The 15,920-nt window shown below is 45.9% G+C and overlaps 1 protein-coding gene across 5 annotated transcripts in view; it reads left to right on the forward strand.

Moving 5' to 3' along the window:
- The window catches only part of KYAT3 (kynurenine aminotransferase 3), a 237,203-nt gene that overhangs the window by 206,322 nt on the left and 14,961 nt on the right, over positions 1 to 15,920 (forward strand). For 2 of the 5 annotated variants that reach the window (XM_069862827.1, XM_069862829.1), the window contains exon 2: positions 14,724 to 14,840. In XM_069862827.1, the coding sequence (XP_069718928.1) occupies positions 14,742 to 14,840 (99 nt within the window). In that variant the 5' untranslated portion in view covers positions 14,724 to 14,741. Of the gene's footprint in view, positions 1 to 13,134; positions 13,280 to 14,711; positions 14,841 to 15,103; positions 15,182 to 15,920 lie in introns of those variants that run through there. The other 3 variants (XM_069862828.1, XM_069862832.1, XM_069862833.1) reach the window with 3 other exon arrangements.

Consider the following 15,920-nt stretch of genomic DNA (forward strand, 5'->3'; position numbering starts at 1 on the left):
CATTTGTCCATCCGTCCGTCCCTCCATCCACCTGTTCATCGGTCTGTCAGTCTGTCCGTCCCTCCATTCACCTGTATGTCCCTCTAGCCGTCCGTCCCCCCATCCATCTGTTCATTGCTCTGTCAGTCTGTCCGTCCCTCCATTCACCTGTCTGTCCCTCTATCCGTCTGTCCCTCCATCCACCCGTCTGTCCCTCTGCCTGTCCATCCGTCCGTCCCTCCATCCGTCTGTCCGTCCCTCTAGTCGCCTGTCCCTCCCTCCATCCACCCCTCCATCCATCCGTCTGACCCTCCATCCGCCCCTCTGTCCGTCTGTCCGTCGGTGGGTCTGTCCGGGGGTCGGTGGGTCGGTGGGTCCGTGGCCGCCCCCCCCCCTTACCGTCCGCCGCTGTCCCCGCCGCTCCCTCTCTCTCTCTCTCCCTCCCTCCCCGCCGGCTCCGGCTCCAACCGGCACCGCGGGCCCCGCCCCGCCCGGCCACGTGACCGGCGGCACCGCCCGTTGGGCGCGGGGGCAGCTCCGCCCCGCTCACCTGCGGGGCCGCCATGGCGGGGGGGGGGGGCGCTGAGGGGCGGCGGGGGGCAGGGCCTCCCCGCCCTCGCCGGGAAGGGTTTATTCCGAAGGTCTCGTTTAAATCTTGCCCCTTCCAATTTAAAGCTGTTCCCCTTCAGCCCATCCCTGCGCTCCTGGAGCCCCGTGCAGTGCTGGAAGCTGCTCTGAGGTCTCCCCAGAGTCACGGAATCACCAGGTTGGAAGAGACCCACCGGATCGAGTCCAACCATTCCTATCAATCACTAACCCATGTCCCTCAGCACCTCGTCCACCCGTCCCTTAAACACCTCCAGGGAAGGGGAATCAACCCCCTCCCTGGGCAGCCTCTGCCAGTGTCCAATGACCCTTTCCACAAAATATCTTTTCCTAATGTCCAGCCTGAACCTCCCCTGGTGGAGCTTGAGGCCATTCCCTCTCGTCCTGTCCCCTGTCCCTTGGGAGAAGAGCCCAGCTCCCTCCTCTCCACAACCTCCTTTCAGGTAGTTGTAGAGAGCAATGAGGTCTCCCCTCAGCCTCCTCTTCTCCAGGCTGAACACCCCCAGCTCTCTCAGCCGTTCCTCCCAAGGCCTGTTCTCCAGCCCCTTCACCAGCTTTGTTGCTCTTCTCTGGACTCGCTCCAGAGCCTCAACATCCTTCTTGTGGTGAGGGGCCCAGAACTGAACACAGGATTCGAGGAGCGGTCTCACCAGTGCCGAGTCCAGAGGGAGAAGAACCTCCCTGGCCCTGCTGGTCACGCCGTGTCTGATCCAAGCCAAGATGCCATTGGCCTTCTCTTCTCCAGGCTGCACAACACCAACTCTCAGCCTGTCCTCACAGCAGTTCTCAGCCCTTGGATCATCTCCATGGCCTCCTCTGAACTTGCTCCACCAGCTCCACATCCTCCCTGTGCTGAGGACTCCATAGCCAGACACAGGGCTCCAGCTGATGGTTTAACTCTCCGACTTTGCTCCCCTTTCCCCAGCTCCCTCCTCGAGCCGCCCGAAGGCTCCAGTTCTGCTGGGCACACGTAGGAAAGCCTGGAAGAAAACGTTGATTCCTACCTTCATTTCTGCAACAGCTGGGATAAAAGGGCTGTGTCTGCCTCTTCTTACTCATACAAACAGCTCATCCGACTCAAGTATTATAATTTTCCTGCCGTACTCCCATTTATTAGCAAAACCATTGCAAGAATCTACTCAGAACTCTATTTACAATATAATTATACTCCTGCTATAGGAATGTTTATAGCTTGTCTAGTCATCGGTTTTGTGGGAAAAGGGTCCATTTTCAAAATATTGCTTTACCTCTATAAAACACCAAATCCCTTTTCCTCACAGTTGTACAAAACACCCTTCATTTAAACAGCACAGGCATTAAATATTGCAAAAACAGCCATTTGCCAACTGTATTCGGTACACGTTTAGCTGCTAGTATTATCAGTTTCATCTTTAAGAAGCGATTGAGATACAACATACTTTATGTGCTTGTTTTGAAACACAGACCTTGCAGTTGAGCCAGAAGTGAAACAAATCCCTGGTACCAGGACACTCATTTTGTAATCCAAACACATGGAAATATTAATGCAAATATGTGTGTTGCGGAGAGAAAAGCATATGTTTGTTCTGCTGCTTTGCAGTTATATTGGTAGGGAGGCAGGGAGTTGGTTTGGTGTTTGGTCTAGGCTGGGTGTTTCACTTCTGACCTCAGAGAAGCCGCTCTTGCCACCACAGAGATAGCAGCGCAGCATTGTCTGCGCTCACTGCTCCAGGAGCCACTGGCGAGGCAGGGAGAACAGCGGCCAGAGGCCAGTAGCCTTCCCAGGAGACCAGTTCCCTCTTCTCTCATGACCTGCCACCTCCTTAGCCTACTGCATCTCTATTTCCATCATCAAAACAGATCTTCTGCTCTTGTAGGGTTTCCCTAAGGAATTACTTCATCCGTTTCACCTTGTTGGAACTATTTCCCCTTTCTGGGAGCAAAATAAATAAAAGCACACTTTATTCTATAACCTTTTTTTCTACTAGCTCAAAAATGAGAAGTCTGTCTCCAGCATGTGCCACGTTTTCTTTCTGTCAGCAATATGCTTGGAAGATGAATTAATGATTAATTGAATTATAAAACCAAGAACAATTTGTGCTAAAAATAAAGGGGAAAGTATTGAACTAGGACAGATCATTGAAGTTAACGGTCACAAGGTTCATAATTGCTTGAGCAAAAGATTGCAGACTGGCTTTTAGGTTTGGTTCTCATTTATTCTGCTGCAGAACAGCTCCTAGGAGAGCATAAGGGGAGCCCTCAACTCATCAATCACACCCCACCAATCTCCAAGTGATGAGGAAAGGGAATATTGTGATCACCGCCTACTCGAAACCAAGGCAGTTTATAGCTGTGCAGCTCCCGACTGTGTACCCAGCAGATCAAGTTCATCTTTGAGGTTATCTTAGTGCAATTATTTTAGGATTCATTTCTTCTACTCTTTTTCTGAGCAACATTATCTGGAGAACATTCTTCAAGCTCTAACACCCTTTCAATTTTTTTGTCACAGCCATTTATAAGACACTGAAAAACAACAGCTTGGCAACCCAGGGAAAGTTGAGTTTCATTCCACACATCATGCCATCCTCTGATCTTTTGTAACTTGATATTTAGATGTTACAAAACCAGCTTTGGATCTCGAAAGAAGGAACAGTTTCAAATGTTATGCTCGGTGTGACTAACAGGCGTGATGAACATCTACTTCAATCCCTTCGGGTGTACGATTTTGACAAATCTGATACAGTGAGAAAGGGAAAGCTACATAGCAGAGGAAGGTATATTTAAGAAAGGAATATTTATAGCCAAAATTGTACTTTAAAATATTTCCTATTGAACATTCTGTTTAATATCAGAGAGGTGTTGTTATACCGGACTTTTAACCCTCCAGTAGTGCTGGGAGATGCAGGAGCAACAGCATCGTGATTGGCAATTGCGCTGGCAGCGTTTATCTGAAGCTGAGCCAATTCTTTGACTAAAGCACCCTCTGACAACTCCCCTTGTGATCAGCAAGCACATTTCTGACTCTCTGTTTCCCAAGACCCATCTGAAACGCTACAGCTTCATAGTTAGCTGAAGCATTAACCAGCAGGTCATAACCCTTTAAACTCTAGAATGCCATACTGCCATTTATTCTCTTAAAGAGAACAAAAAACACATAAGCTTCATAGTTCTTTATATCATTTAATGCCAGCCCTTGGCACATCCTGATTGTTATCACAGTTGCTCTTTGTGATGTTTGCTAGAGCTTCCTTGTCTCCTTCTGAGAACCCATAAATCGCGTTGCACAGTCTCCAGGTCATTGCTTTCCTGGTGCAATAACGTGGCCCGCAGTTAACCAGAAGGGCTCTCGGTGCCGGGGCAGGTATTTTAGGACAACACTTCCCTCTGCTGGATCTGTGGGCAGTCACAGCTCTGCCTGCACTGGAGGGACCTGCCTGAATCCTCTGCTTCTGGCTCAGGCGAGACCCCTGCTCCTGCCGGAGAGCTTTGGACAGTAAGAAACCAGCAGACGTCTTCTTAATTCATCAAATGGATAAGATCATGTGAGTTTATCCAGCATCAAGTGGACAGGAATATCAATGTAGATTCTGCTTAAAGCAGGAGTATCTCAAAGCTGTAGATATCACTAAACTTGGGAGTCATAGGGTCTGCCACATCATATTCACTCCAAAACCCTGACACGTTTGCTCTTGAGCTGCTCTACCAGTTACTCAGAGCAGGACGTGCATCCTTCAGTAAAAAAGCATCAGGACCGCAGCGTTTGATGGGAACGGTTGGACTCGATGATCCGGTGGGTCTCTTCCAACCTGGTTATTCTGTGATTCTGTGATTCTGTATCCCAAGAACAACACAATCCATGGGCCACCCTGAAACACACAGAGCATTTGAGAAGGCCGCGTGTTCGGTTTCATTCTCTGTTCTGTGCTACCTGTTCTCCGTGTCCACCTGTGAGGATGTGAGTGCAGACAAAGCGGTAGCAGCATGTTGACAGGATTTTAATTGACATCCATTAAGTGTCCACTGGAGCTAACACCAGCTACAATTAAGCCAATATTTTAAACCACCTTTTACACAGACCAAGAGGCATTTCTTTGTAGGATGTACCTATAGGGTGACACAGAAAGAAGATTAGTTGTGTTAAGAGACAGAAACATTGGCTGAACTTTTTGTGACTCTAATGGAAACTGAGAACAGTGCTAGAGTGAATCTTAATTGAGCGCTACACTTCCTATCCGGCCATCTGTTCTGAGCTGCTGGCAATACCCCGAGTATGGCATTTCGCAGGAGGTTTTGATGGAAATGACCATACTCAGATACAGCTGTGTCGTGTTCAAGCCATAGAGGTGTTGGAATACTGCCCACAGCTGAGGGAGGGGGAGCATTAAGAGGAGAGGGAGAGAGAAAGGCAGAGAGAAGGAGTAATGAGTAAGATTGTGCCTAGTTCTTGTTCTCCCCAAGGACAGGAAGGGGTCCCCAGGCAGTGCTACGTGTGCTTCTAACTCAGTTGTACAAACATGACTGAAAAACATAATTAAGCATTTTCCTGAACAAAGATTCTGTTCATGTATGCTACTGAATGAGGAATTTTGGTGGACTTCAAAACACAGGAAGATGACGAATAAGGTAAAGATGGGGGAAGGGGAGTAGAAAATACAGATATTGTTCAGAAACAATAATTAAAGATGAGAACTTTACTTTGAAAAGGGAGATGTACGTTCCACAGGAAAGACATCAAAAGATTGGATGATAGGCCAGGTGGATTCAAGGCCAGACTGGAGAAAGCCTTGGGCAGCCTGATCTAGTGGGATGTCCCTACCCAGGGCAGGGGGGTTGGAACCAGGTGATTTTTAAGGTCCCTTCCTGCCCTAATTATTCTAAGATTCTATGATTCTATGATTCTATAGCAGTACTGGGTGTTAAATGGTAGAATAGGTAACAGAGCTGAAAGCTATGCTAAGGTTAACGGGAGCAAACCTTCGTTAGAAGGCAGGAAAGAGGTGATGACATAGTAGGTGATTCCTGATCTGTGTTCACAACAAAGCCTGTGTGAAGCATGCTAAAGGTCTAGTTATAAAATATCATATAAGAACTATTTCTTATAAGAAAAAAAAATTGGTTTCAAAGAGTTTGGAGAGGAAATAAAAGGCTTGAATAAAGAAGAAACCAGAATGTCAGGATCAAGGAGACCTCCTGAGTAACAGCAATAGGGAAAGCAAAGAAAAAATTTACAGCCTAAGGTGGCATAAGCAATTCATTTCTAAGCAGGATGTTTCCCAGCTATCACCAGGGTTTTAAATGCTGAAGAATAAGATTACTTCTTTTAGATGATATTGCACACTTGCCTCCTGGCGATCCTCGCATCTTATTGACTTATTGTGAAGTCTTTGTCTGAGACTTTCCAAGAAATCTTCTAAAGTGGACTCCAAGTACCAAGAGCAACTGAAGATGAATATTTGTTTCCTAAGAGCTTTCAACACCAAATAAATGTTTGTTGGCTCTGTTAGCGCTGTGGGCATTAAGAGCTCATACATAACAATACTGTATCACTAATAATCCATGTGTGCCTCCTGGAATGCCAGTAACAATAAAAAACCCGAAACAACCAATGAGTGCTTTGGGATTCTGACACTGTTCACTCTGCTTGTTTACATATGCTTTGACTCTACTGTGCAGTTCTAGTATTGCAACTGCAAATCATAAAAATGCAATTAAAACCCGGCACTTGAAACGCTGTATCACTTAATTTCTTGCAGGAAATACATTTCAAAGTATTCTTATACAGATCCTGGTTTTTGACAATTGTCCTGGCCCTGTCTCTAACTTTGCTATTGTATTATTTTTCACCTCTATACGAGGTGAGTGAGATTTGTTTTACACCTAGTAAACATCTCATTAGCGACAGCTCCTGTTTGCCTGGCATGTCTCCAAGTCTTGCATTTCTAGCCCATTCAGCACTTGTCTGGAGACAACTTGATGCTTGCTGGGGACGTTACCATGCTAAACATCAGAAGTCCTCCAGCGGGAAACTACTGACTGTGTTGTTTTATGTCATCACTGTTGCTTTACTTGTCAGGCCGCGGGCATGCAGCCTGATTTCAGCTGAGACAGTTCAGGAGGGTCATTCCCTTCAAATAACCACTTGCTGCTGATTATTGTCCTGGGCTATTTTTTCAGCTGAAGTTGGTGCTCCCTCAGAACTGCACTCTAGTTTGCGTATGATGTCGCTCAGTTTGGTGCTAACAAAATTAACCTGATCAGTATAAACACTTTTGTTTGCAGGGTTTCTTTAATCTGCATCCTTTCGAAAGACCCACTTTGGGATCAGCTGGTGCTTTTCCCATTCAACTTGCCCTGAAAATAAAGCAGGATCTATTCAGCACCTTACAGAACCCAGGGGAGTTGTCAGATTAAAAGACCAAACCCAAACATTTATTTGTCTTCCAGCACATTTTCATCCTGGATCTTTTTTCCTCATTCTCTCCAGTCTTCTTTCCTAATGAAAGGCTTCCAAGAAAGCTGGGGAGGGGCTATTCACAAAGGCTGTAGCAATAGGACAGGGGGCAGTGGGGATAAACTGGAGAGGGGCAGATTTAGACTAGATAGAAGGAGAAAATTCTTCACCATGAGGGTGGGGAGACACTGGAACAGGTTGCCCGGGGAAACTGTGGTCTGGTGGGAGGTGTCCCTGCCTACAACAGGGGGTGGAACTGGATGGGCTTCGAAGTCCCTACCAACCCAAACTAGTCTATCATTCCATGATTCTAATTTGTGGTTTGAGGTTGGCCAGTGATTTCTCTGAAAAATGGGTTCCCTGTATCCTTCCAGAAGCCAAAAGCATCAGTTCTGTGCTATCTGTAGTCTCTGCCAGCAAAAATGTCACGGAATCACTTTCTGGTAGCTTGAGGAATCCATAATAAAACAGTTTGTTGCTACATCTCAAGCAGGAATGTTTTATAGAGATCATGGGAAAAATAAGACAAAAAGGCCTGTTATACCAGAGTATCTCTACCCAGATTTAAACATGAAAAAGGCACCTCTGGAATCTGTCAGAAAATATGTCCATTGTCACACCCATTTTCATTATTAATGGCATGATTCCACAGGAAAAAAACCCAGCAATTTGGCCCACAAACTTTCACAGCATAAAAAGATGTCATTGTACAAGTAAGTCAAAGATACATTAGGAAAAAATTCTTCACAGAAAGGGTCATTGGGCACTGGAACAGGCTGCCCAGGGAGGTGGTTGAGTCACCTTCCCTGGAGGTGTTTAAGGCACGGGTGGACGAGGTGCTGAGGGACATGGGTTAGTGTTTGATAGGAATGGTTGGACTCGATGATCCGGTGGATCTCTTCCAACCTGGTTATTCTATGATTCTATGATACACAGGCTTAATTTAAAACCAGCCCTGGCAGTAGGAATGATATCCAAATAAAGTAAAATTAATTTATGGATTATACTCAAAAATGTTTGAGTCATCCCTTACCTGTCTCACCCTGCAGTTGCATTCAATTTTCTTTTGATACACACAAATCAGAGAGCTCTTGGTACCTGCTAAGATTAGACCTTTAGAGGCAATAAAGCCAGTACAATCTGAATTCCAGGATCAAACTAATTGGCTATGATGTCTTTTTTTCAGTAGTGCCAAGCACATGCAGTAGCTGCTATCCAGTAAGTAAATAGTTACAGCGCAGCCTACCGGGGAAAGAAATAAAAAGTCATTATTTTTGAATAAGAATCAAAGTAAATAGTAAATGCATACAGCACAGCCCGATGTGGGGAGTTCCTTGGCACCGGTTTGGGACGTTTAATCGTAAAAAAATGTACTGAGACATGACTCACACAGCTCACCCCAAAGGACCGAAAAGGTTTATGCATTTGTTTAATACCGCGTACTGTGAGTAATATAGGAAATTCTCACTGTAGCGTTTCCAGCTTCCTAGACTCCTCTGATTCAATCCAGCGTTAGTCACGCCGTGTGGGAGCACTCAGATCGCCGCATCCTCTTCCCCAGTCCTGACGCTGGCTGGACTCAGCCCTTCGGAATAAAGTTAGGTCTGCGAGACGCTCAGGCTGTATTTCTTCAGCTGGGTTATTGCACACTGCATTTCAGACAGCACACTGATTTTGCAGAACATCTCTGCAATAAAGATTTGCAAAAGACAAGCCTGCTGCTTTTTTCTGAAGCCGGGCTCACAGCCACAGGGCAGAGCGTGAAGCTCTCACGCAGGACCAAAGGGAACGGCAGCAAGATGCCAGTGGCTTTTCTGATTCAAAAAACGGGCTTCCAGCCATTTCTCATTAATAGACAGGGCTGTGCCAAAGACTTACATGTGCCATCAGTAATTTAATATTTTTCCCTCCTGACAAAAAATCCTCAGGGTTCTAAATATGTATTAAAATGAAATTACAACACATATGTACCTTTTTGAACCGCCACGTGTAAGGTTTTGTTTTTATGACTTGCATATTACCACTTTGGAAAGTACTGGCTATATCCCGAGGGGAAAGCTGATCTAAATTTTTATGTTTTTCACCTCTGCTTTGCTTTGACCGAGATACAGGTTCATTAGAGTCTCAGCTGCCGCAGCGGGGGAAGCAAACCCCAACGGACAAACCAGAGCTGCCGTCAGCTGATTTCCTCTGAACTGGTAACAGTGTCATTTGTGCATCTCGGTTCTGCCAAGTAATTTTCCCCTCTTCAATTGAACTGCGCTTGTTTTGAAATGTAAAAATTCCTGCCATCCATTCCCACTTCACAAATAAGACGGAGCTGGATTCCATTAGAAGAAATTAGCCTTAAAATGCACTAATTCTTGCTTTTGGAGAAAGTGCTGAGCAGTTAGACCAGCCATGCAAGACTTGTATCAAAAATTCAAGATGCATTACTGTGTGTTTACAAAAGGAGTGAGAGGCTTCTGACCTGAAAGCCAGGATGAGACACTCGGGGTGCTTAAAATAAGCCAGGAGACTTTAATGTGGGTACTGGGAAAATGACTTATTTTAAATATGGAAATAAATATCACTTCTAAGCATGAAAGATAAATTTGAAAAAGCAAATACCTTACTATACCTGCATTTATTACTTTAGCTGAGTCCTGGGATTCAGGACTGATTTAATTCTATGAATACTGTTAAACGCTGAATTCAAAAGACTTGACCTAACAAATTTAATCATTAGGGACAGATGTCAGTGCTCCTGTTTTCCCTGCTGTGCCAGGACTTGGAAAATCCTTTTAAGCTTGCAATCTTTGAAACAGAAGTTTTGAAAGAGTGGCAAGGCTGAACTGCTCAATTGAGTTGAGACAGGCCTCCCTCCAGACCTTCTGGCTGATGCACGAAGGGAAACTTTCCTGCCATTAAGTTAAAGAAATTAAATTGACAATTTAGGGGAGAACTCAAAAAAAAAAAAATTGCTACCGAAAGTGGCAGCAACTAGAATTTTCGTAGTGGTGCATCATTACCACAGACTTTATCTCCCAAGTTGGACTGGTTACGTGGTTTTCTTATTACTTCAGCTGAAATTCAGATCAAAACAGCTGCTCCAGGTGTTATAGGATTGTAACTAATAAAGCAGATGATATTTCATTTGCCGTGATAGCCAAACTGCAGTGGATCCTCCTGACTCATGGGCTCATAAAACTCTGTTTTACCAACAGGAGTCACGTATCCAAGTGCCTCGCAGGAGATGAAAGGTCTGGGCCAGCTGGGGCAGAGGAGGCTCTGAAATCGCGTTTATTTTTCACTGTCTCAGCTGATCTGGTAAACACCGAGCCTCGCTCAACGGGGTAGGGAATCAAACAGAGCTTGTTTCCTCAACGGGGGAGGAATCAGCAGTATCTTAACAACATTCCTTCAGCTGTTTGTATCACGGACCTAGAGCAGCGGAAGCTTGGAAAATGTGACAGTGCATGGATTTCCCCATAGTGTCTGCTTAGGACATGATATTCTGTGGAAACGTGGGAATCGACGCGAGGAGCACTCAAAGGAGGTCCAGTTTCTTTTTTTCTTTTTTTCTTTTTTTCTTTTTTTTTTTTTCTTTTTTATCTTGGCAAGGTCGGGGATCTGCTGCCTTCTGGAGGATGCCTGGAGGGGTCCAGCAGGAGCACCGCCTTTGAGACCACGGGAATTCCCAAAAAGCAGGATGGAAAAGAAAGGAAGAAAGCGTTAAGTTGTTCGTGCATCTTATTTAGGCTAAAAAAGAATAGCTGGGACTCATTTCTTAATTTTTCTGTTTTGTTCTGGCTATGTAATAGTATTTCTGCACCCAAGTAGAAGTGTTCTAGTGTGTTACAAAACTGGTTCGCTTCACTTAGCTCTTGCTTCTATATTGTAGATGAACATATATAATAATCGTGTATAACACAGTATATATAGTAATGATACCCAAGTAGTAGATGTATCTATTGCATTTGAGAATATAGAATAGTTTGGGTTGGAAGGGACCTTAAAGATCATCTAGTTAAATGTCTAGCATCTAGTTAATAACTGCATTCTGCCTGCTAATTCATCTCTTTGGGATTATAATTGATACACTAGATCTGTTTCTAGCATCAACATTAAAAAAAATGCCCAATAAATTAAGACTTGCTATATGAAGTGTATTCTTATCATCTCGTACAGTTCTTTTAAAAATATTTATCCATATCAATGAATATTTTAGAACAAGGAAGTCATTTGTCATGCCAAGCCCCTACAAAAACCTGATTTGTGAGGTTCTTTCGGCCTGAAATACTGGATGCTACGATTGAAACGTTACAAAAATCAATTGGAACTGCACGACCTTCCTCCTTGAGGCTCCGCGTGGGGATGTTGGTGTTAAAGCAGCTTTTGTGAAGAGTTAAAAGCAGCAAAAATAGATGTTAAAGACTACGTTTTCAACATAATAACCAAATTCAGTGACGAAAATGAAAAGCACCTCGTCATCAGAAACGGCGTGACCAGCAGGTCCAGGGAGGTTCTTCTCCCTCTGGACTCGGCACTGGGGAGACCGCTCCTCGAATCCTGTGTTCAGTTCTGGGCCCCTCACCACAAGAAGGATGTTGAGGCTCTGGAGCGAGTCCAGAGAAGGGCAACGAAGCTGGTGAAGGGGCTGGAGAACAGGCCTTATGAGGAACGGCTGAGAGAGCTGGGGGTGTTTAGCCTGGAGAAGAGGAGGCTGAGGGGAGACCTCATTGCTCTCTACAACTCCCTGAAAGGAGGTTGTGGAGAGGAGGGAGCTGGGCTCTTCTCCCAAGTGACAGGGGACAGGATGAAAGGGCATGGCCTCAAGCTCTGCCAGGGGAGGTTTAGGCTGGACATTAGGAAAAAATTCTTCACAGAAAGGGTCATTGGTCCCTGGCAGAGGCTGCCCAGGGAGGGGGTCGAGTCCCCTTCCCTGGAGGGGTTTAAGGCACGGGTGGACGAGGTGCTAAGGGGCATGGTTTAGTGTTTGATAGGAATGGTTAGACTTGATGATCCGGTGGGTCTCTTCCAACCTGGTTATTCTATGATTCTATGATCACTAAAATTATTTCTGTCTGGTTGTGAGGAGACCCTTAGAAACGCAAATTCTGTGACTCTGTGGAGGACCTGATAAAATCCGAGCAACGCCGCCGCGCTTTTCTTGATAAGGGGCTAAAACAGGCATGAGATGAAAACAACCTTCCCCCAGAGCCCTCCTGGGCGCCTCCCCTGGGCGCTGCCCCTCAGCCCCAGCCCAGCCGCTATTAGCTCCCCCCAGTCCCGCCCCTTGGCCCCGCCCCTCCGCTCAGGCCCCGTCCCCATCGGCTCCCCTCTTCGTCCCTTGGCCCCGCCCCTTCCTGTAGCCCTCGCCCCCTACCCCCATCCCCATTGGCTGCTCCATTTGGCCACGCCCCCGTTCTAACCACGCCCTCTCTGCCTAGCCCCTCCCCATTGGCTCCTCCCCCTCGGCCCTTCCCCTTGGCCCCGCCCCTCGGCCCAGGCCCCCTCCCCATTGGCTCCTTCCTCTCGCCCCTTCCCCTTGGCCCCGCCCCCCGCCCCCGTTGTCTCCCTGGCCCCGCCCCCCGGCGGCGCGCGGCGGGTGAGTGGCGGTGATTGCGGGGGGGGGGGGGGGGTCAGGGGGGCGGCCGAGGGCCCTTCGACCCGGCCCATTCTGTGATATCAGAGGGGAAACGCCGCCGTGGGGGGGGGGGAAAGGAGGAAAAAAAACCCCACTGCCTCATCCCTCCCCTTGCTCCGCAGTGGGAAGCGTGTTCCATAGGATCGTGGTTGGAAGAGGCCTCAAAGCCCACCCAGGCCCACCCCTGCCCTGGGCAGGGACACCTCCCACTGGATCAGGGGCTCCCAGCCCCATCCAGCCTGGCCTTGAACCCCTCCAGGGATGGGGCAGCCACCCCTGCTCTGGGCAGCCTGGGCCAGGGCCTCCCCACCCTCAGCGTGAGGAATTTCTTCCTGATGTTTAATATGAATCTTCCCCCTTCCAATTTGAAGCCGTTCCTTCTCATCCCGTCACTCCTTGTCCTTGTAAAAAGCCCCTCCCCAGCTTTCCTGGAGCCCCTTTCAGCGCTGGAAGCTGCTCTAAGGTCTCCCCTGTGCCTTCTCTTCTCCAGGCTAAACAACCCCAACTCTCTCGGCCTGTCCTCATAGCAGAGGGGCTCCAGCCTGTGGATCATCTCCGTGGTCTTCTCTGGACTCGCTCCAGCACCTCCTTGTCCTCGCTGTGCTGAGGACTCCAGAGCTGGTCACAAGCTGCAGGTGGGTCTCTCAGAGCGGAGCGGAGCAGAGGGTGACAATCCCCTCCCTCGCTGCTGGTCCATCTGCTCGGGGTGCAGCCCAGGACATGCCTTGTTTCTGGGCTGCGAGCCCACGTTACTGGCTCATGTTGAGCTCCTTGCCCCCCAGCACCCCAAGTTCTCCTCAGGGCTGCTCCCAATCATATCATCCCCCAGCATGTATTGGAACTGTGCACTGTGTGCTTGCTGAGTGCTAAGTGCAGTGGGATTTCTTGAGTATTGCTGAGGGTCTAACAGCTACAGCTTGGTACCCTTTCTCGTTACAGAAATGAGACTGAGTTTGTAGCACTGGAATAGGAGAAATGCAAAATCAGCAAGCTTTTAAACCCTAACTCATTCTGTGAGGCATCCTTCAAAGGGAGTATCGGTTGACCTTTTCTATTAGTGTACAGTGAAAGTGTAAGGAACGCTTTCTTGTTGGACTGAATCTATTAGTCTTATAAAAAAATCATATTTTACTTTGATATTGAATCCTTTTCTATTCCCTCTGCAAGGCTGGCATGGTATTGTTTCAACAGGCAATGCCATTCCTGTGTTTCTGATACAAATAGCATAGCTTTTTCTTTCTTCTTCCCCTTTTCGTGTAGCAAAGTCTGGAGGGAAGTGGGAGTTACCTGTTCTTTAATGAGTAAACTATGGAAAACAAAGTTAATAATTACACTGCTGTGGCTATTGTGTTTCTCTCTTACACATTCCAGACATTTTGACATCATCCAACACCTGTGCTTAAAAATACACGTTGGAAGTTGTTGCTTGAAGTACCAGCTCTTGCTTCTATTTTATAGTTCTTGATTAAAAGGGCACATTTTCTCTATCCAGTGAGCGATCTGTTCCTCCATGCCGAATGTCCTTCCTAGCTCTTTTCTGCCATGGTAGATATTTGGTGTTTGCCAAGCCCCCGTGGCAAAGCGTAGCACAGTTCTATCAGTGTGCAGGGCTGCCTCTCCCGTGTGACTGGTGATCTTAAATATCTTGCCTTCGGAGCACTTAGTTTGAAACTCTTGAAAAAGGAGAGCAGTTTTAAAGTGGTGTGACTTTAAAAACTCAGCTCTTTTTCTGTTCTCTCTAAATTGGCGACTGTAACAGCAGTTTTTATTACACAAACTTCTTTTCACAATGATTCTAGCAGAGATTTTGAACCTTCAATTGTATTTAATCTTAATTGTCATACAAGAAAAAAGTTAAGTGCCGTGAAATAGAGGAAACCTTCCTTCTAGATGCCATTCAGAAATGTTTTGCAGCCCTGTCAGTTAAAAAGTTTCATCCTCTGTGATTACAAATGTGAGAACTAGAGCTTATTTCAATGAAACAAAGTCACTGAAGGGAAGAGAGGGGAATCTTATATTTTAAAATTGCTTGGTGATGTGTAGAAACTAATTCCTGGAATCTGTAAGTTTTTTTTACAGGTTATTTATTATGCAGGCATGCTTTTTGCTTCACGAAGCTTCTGTCGCCTTGGCATTAGGACATACCAGCTACGAACAGATTTGCTTTCCAGATCCATCAGGCTCTCAGCCTCTGCAGTAAGTTTTGCTTCAGCTTCACAGATAAAACTGTTGTGTGCAGTATTTTAGAAACACACTACTTTTAGCATGTTGCCAATATATATGTTAGCTGTGCTTTCTTTATTCTGTGTTACGCTGATCCAAACATTTGATATCAAAACAAACCAAGATATTTGAATCAGTCAAATATTTAACCACACGAGCATACCAGAATTTGGCAATTATTGTTTTGTGTGTCCTTTCCAGTCTTTAAAGTCACACCTAGCACATATCAGGCCAGAAGGATCGCCTCGTTGTTAGGGCACTAGAGCCTGAGACGCAGGAGACAGGTTCAGCCCCAGCTTTATCACAGACCTCTGGTAAGAGAATTAATTTCTTTAATGAAATGAGAGTAGTGGTGCTTCTCCATCATTCAAAACAGCTGTTCAAACCATTATACTGGGCACTCGTGGCATATTTTGCCCATATGAAAAGTTTGTTTTAACGTGCAAGCCACTTTGAAGGTCAGCTTTTGCCCAGGTGAGTTTTTCATGCTTGTATTCTATTTCATGGAATTGGATAGTCTCACTGAATGTCCTGAAATCTAATTCTGGTTGGCTTTTTTAATTATTTTCTTAGGATTGTGGCTTCAGTTGTAGCTTTTGACATCAAATTCCACAATTTAATTATGCACCACGTAAAAGTATTTGCTTGTGTCATTAAACATCTTGCCATTCCACTTTATAACAGGTTTCTGTGTATTAGGAAGAAAGATAAATACAAGCAACACCTGACTTTGTGTCAGGTGCTTTCCTTGATAGGAAGTGTTAGGGAAAGCAGGAGGTTGGAGCCAAGACCCTAACAGAAAAAACCTGTTCCAATGGGGTTTTGCTGTGTTGTAAGCAAATACTTTAAAGTTCTAAAAGTCTGAAGGAAAATAGGAAATGTCTTTGCTATTTTCTTCTTACCCATCAATTTAATGAATAAAATTGCATGGAAAACACATGCTTTCCGAACTGGATTGAGCAGGAATTGAGCTGGAAATAACACCATCTTTAAATTGTTAGTGTATCATAGAAAAGAAGAGTGTATGTACGCTTTTTTTTTCTTTTTAGGTCA

This window comes from Phaenicophaeus curvirostris, chromosome 8, assembly GCF_032191515.1.
Source record: "Phaenicophaeus curvirostris isolate KB17595 chromosome 8, BPBGC_Pcur_1.0, whole genome shotgun sequence".
NCBI classification, from domain to species: domain Eukaryota; kingdom Metazoa; phylum Chordata; class Aves; order Cuculiformes; family Cuculidae; genus Phaenicophaeus; species Phaenicophaeus curvirostris.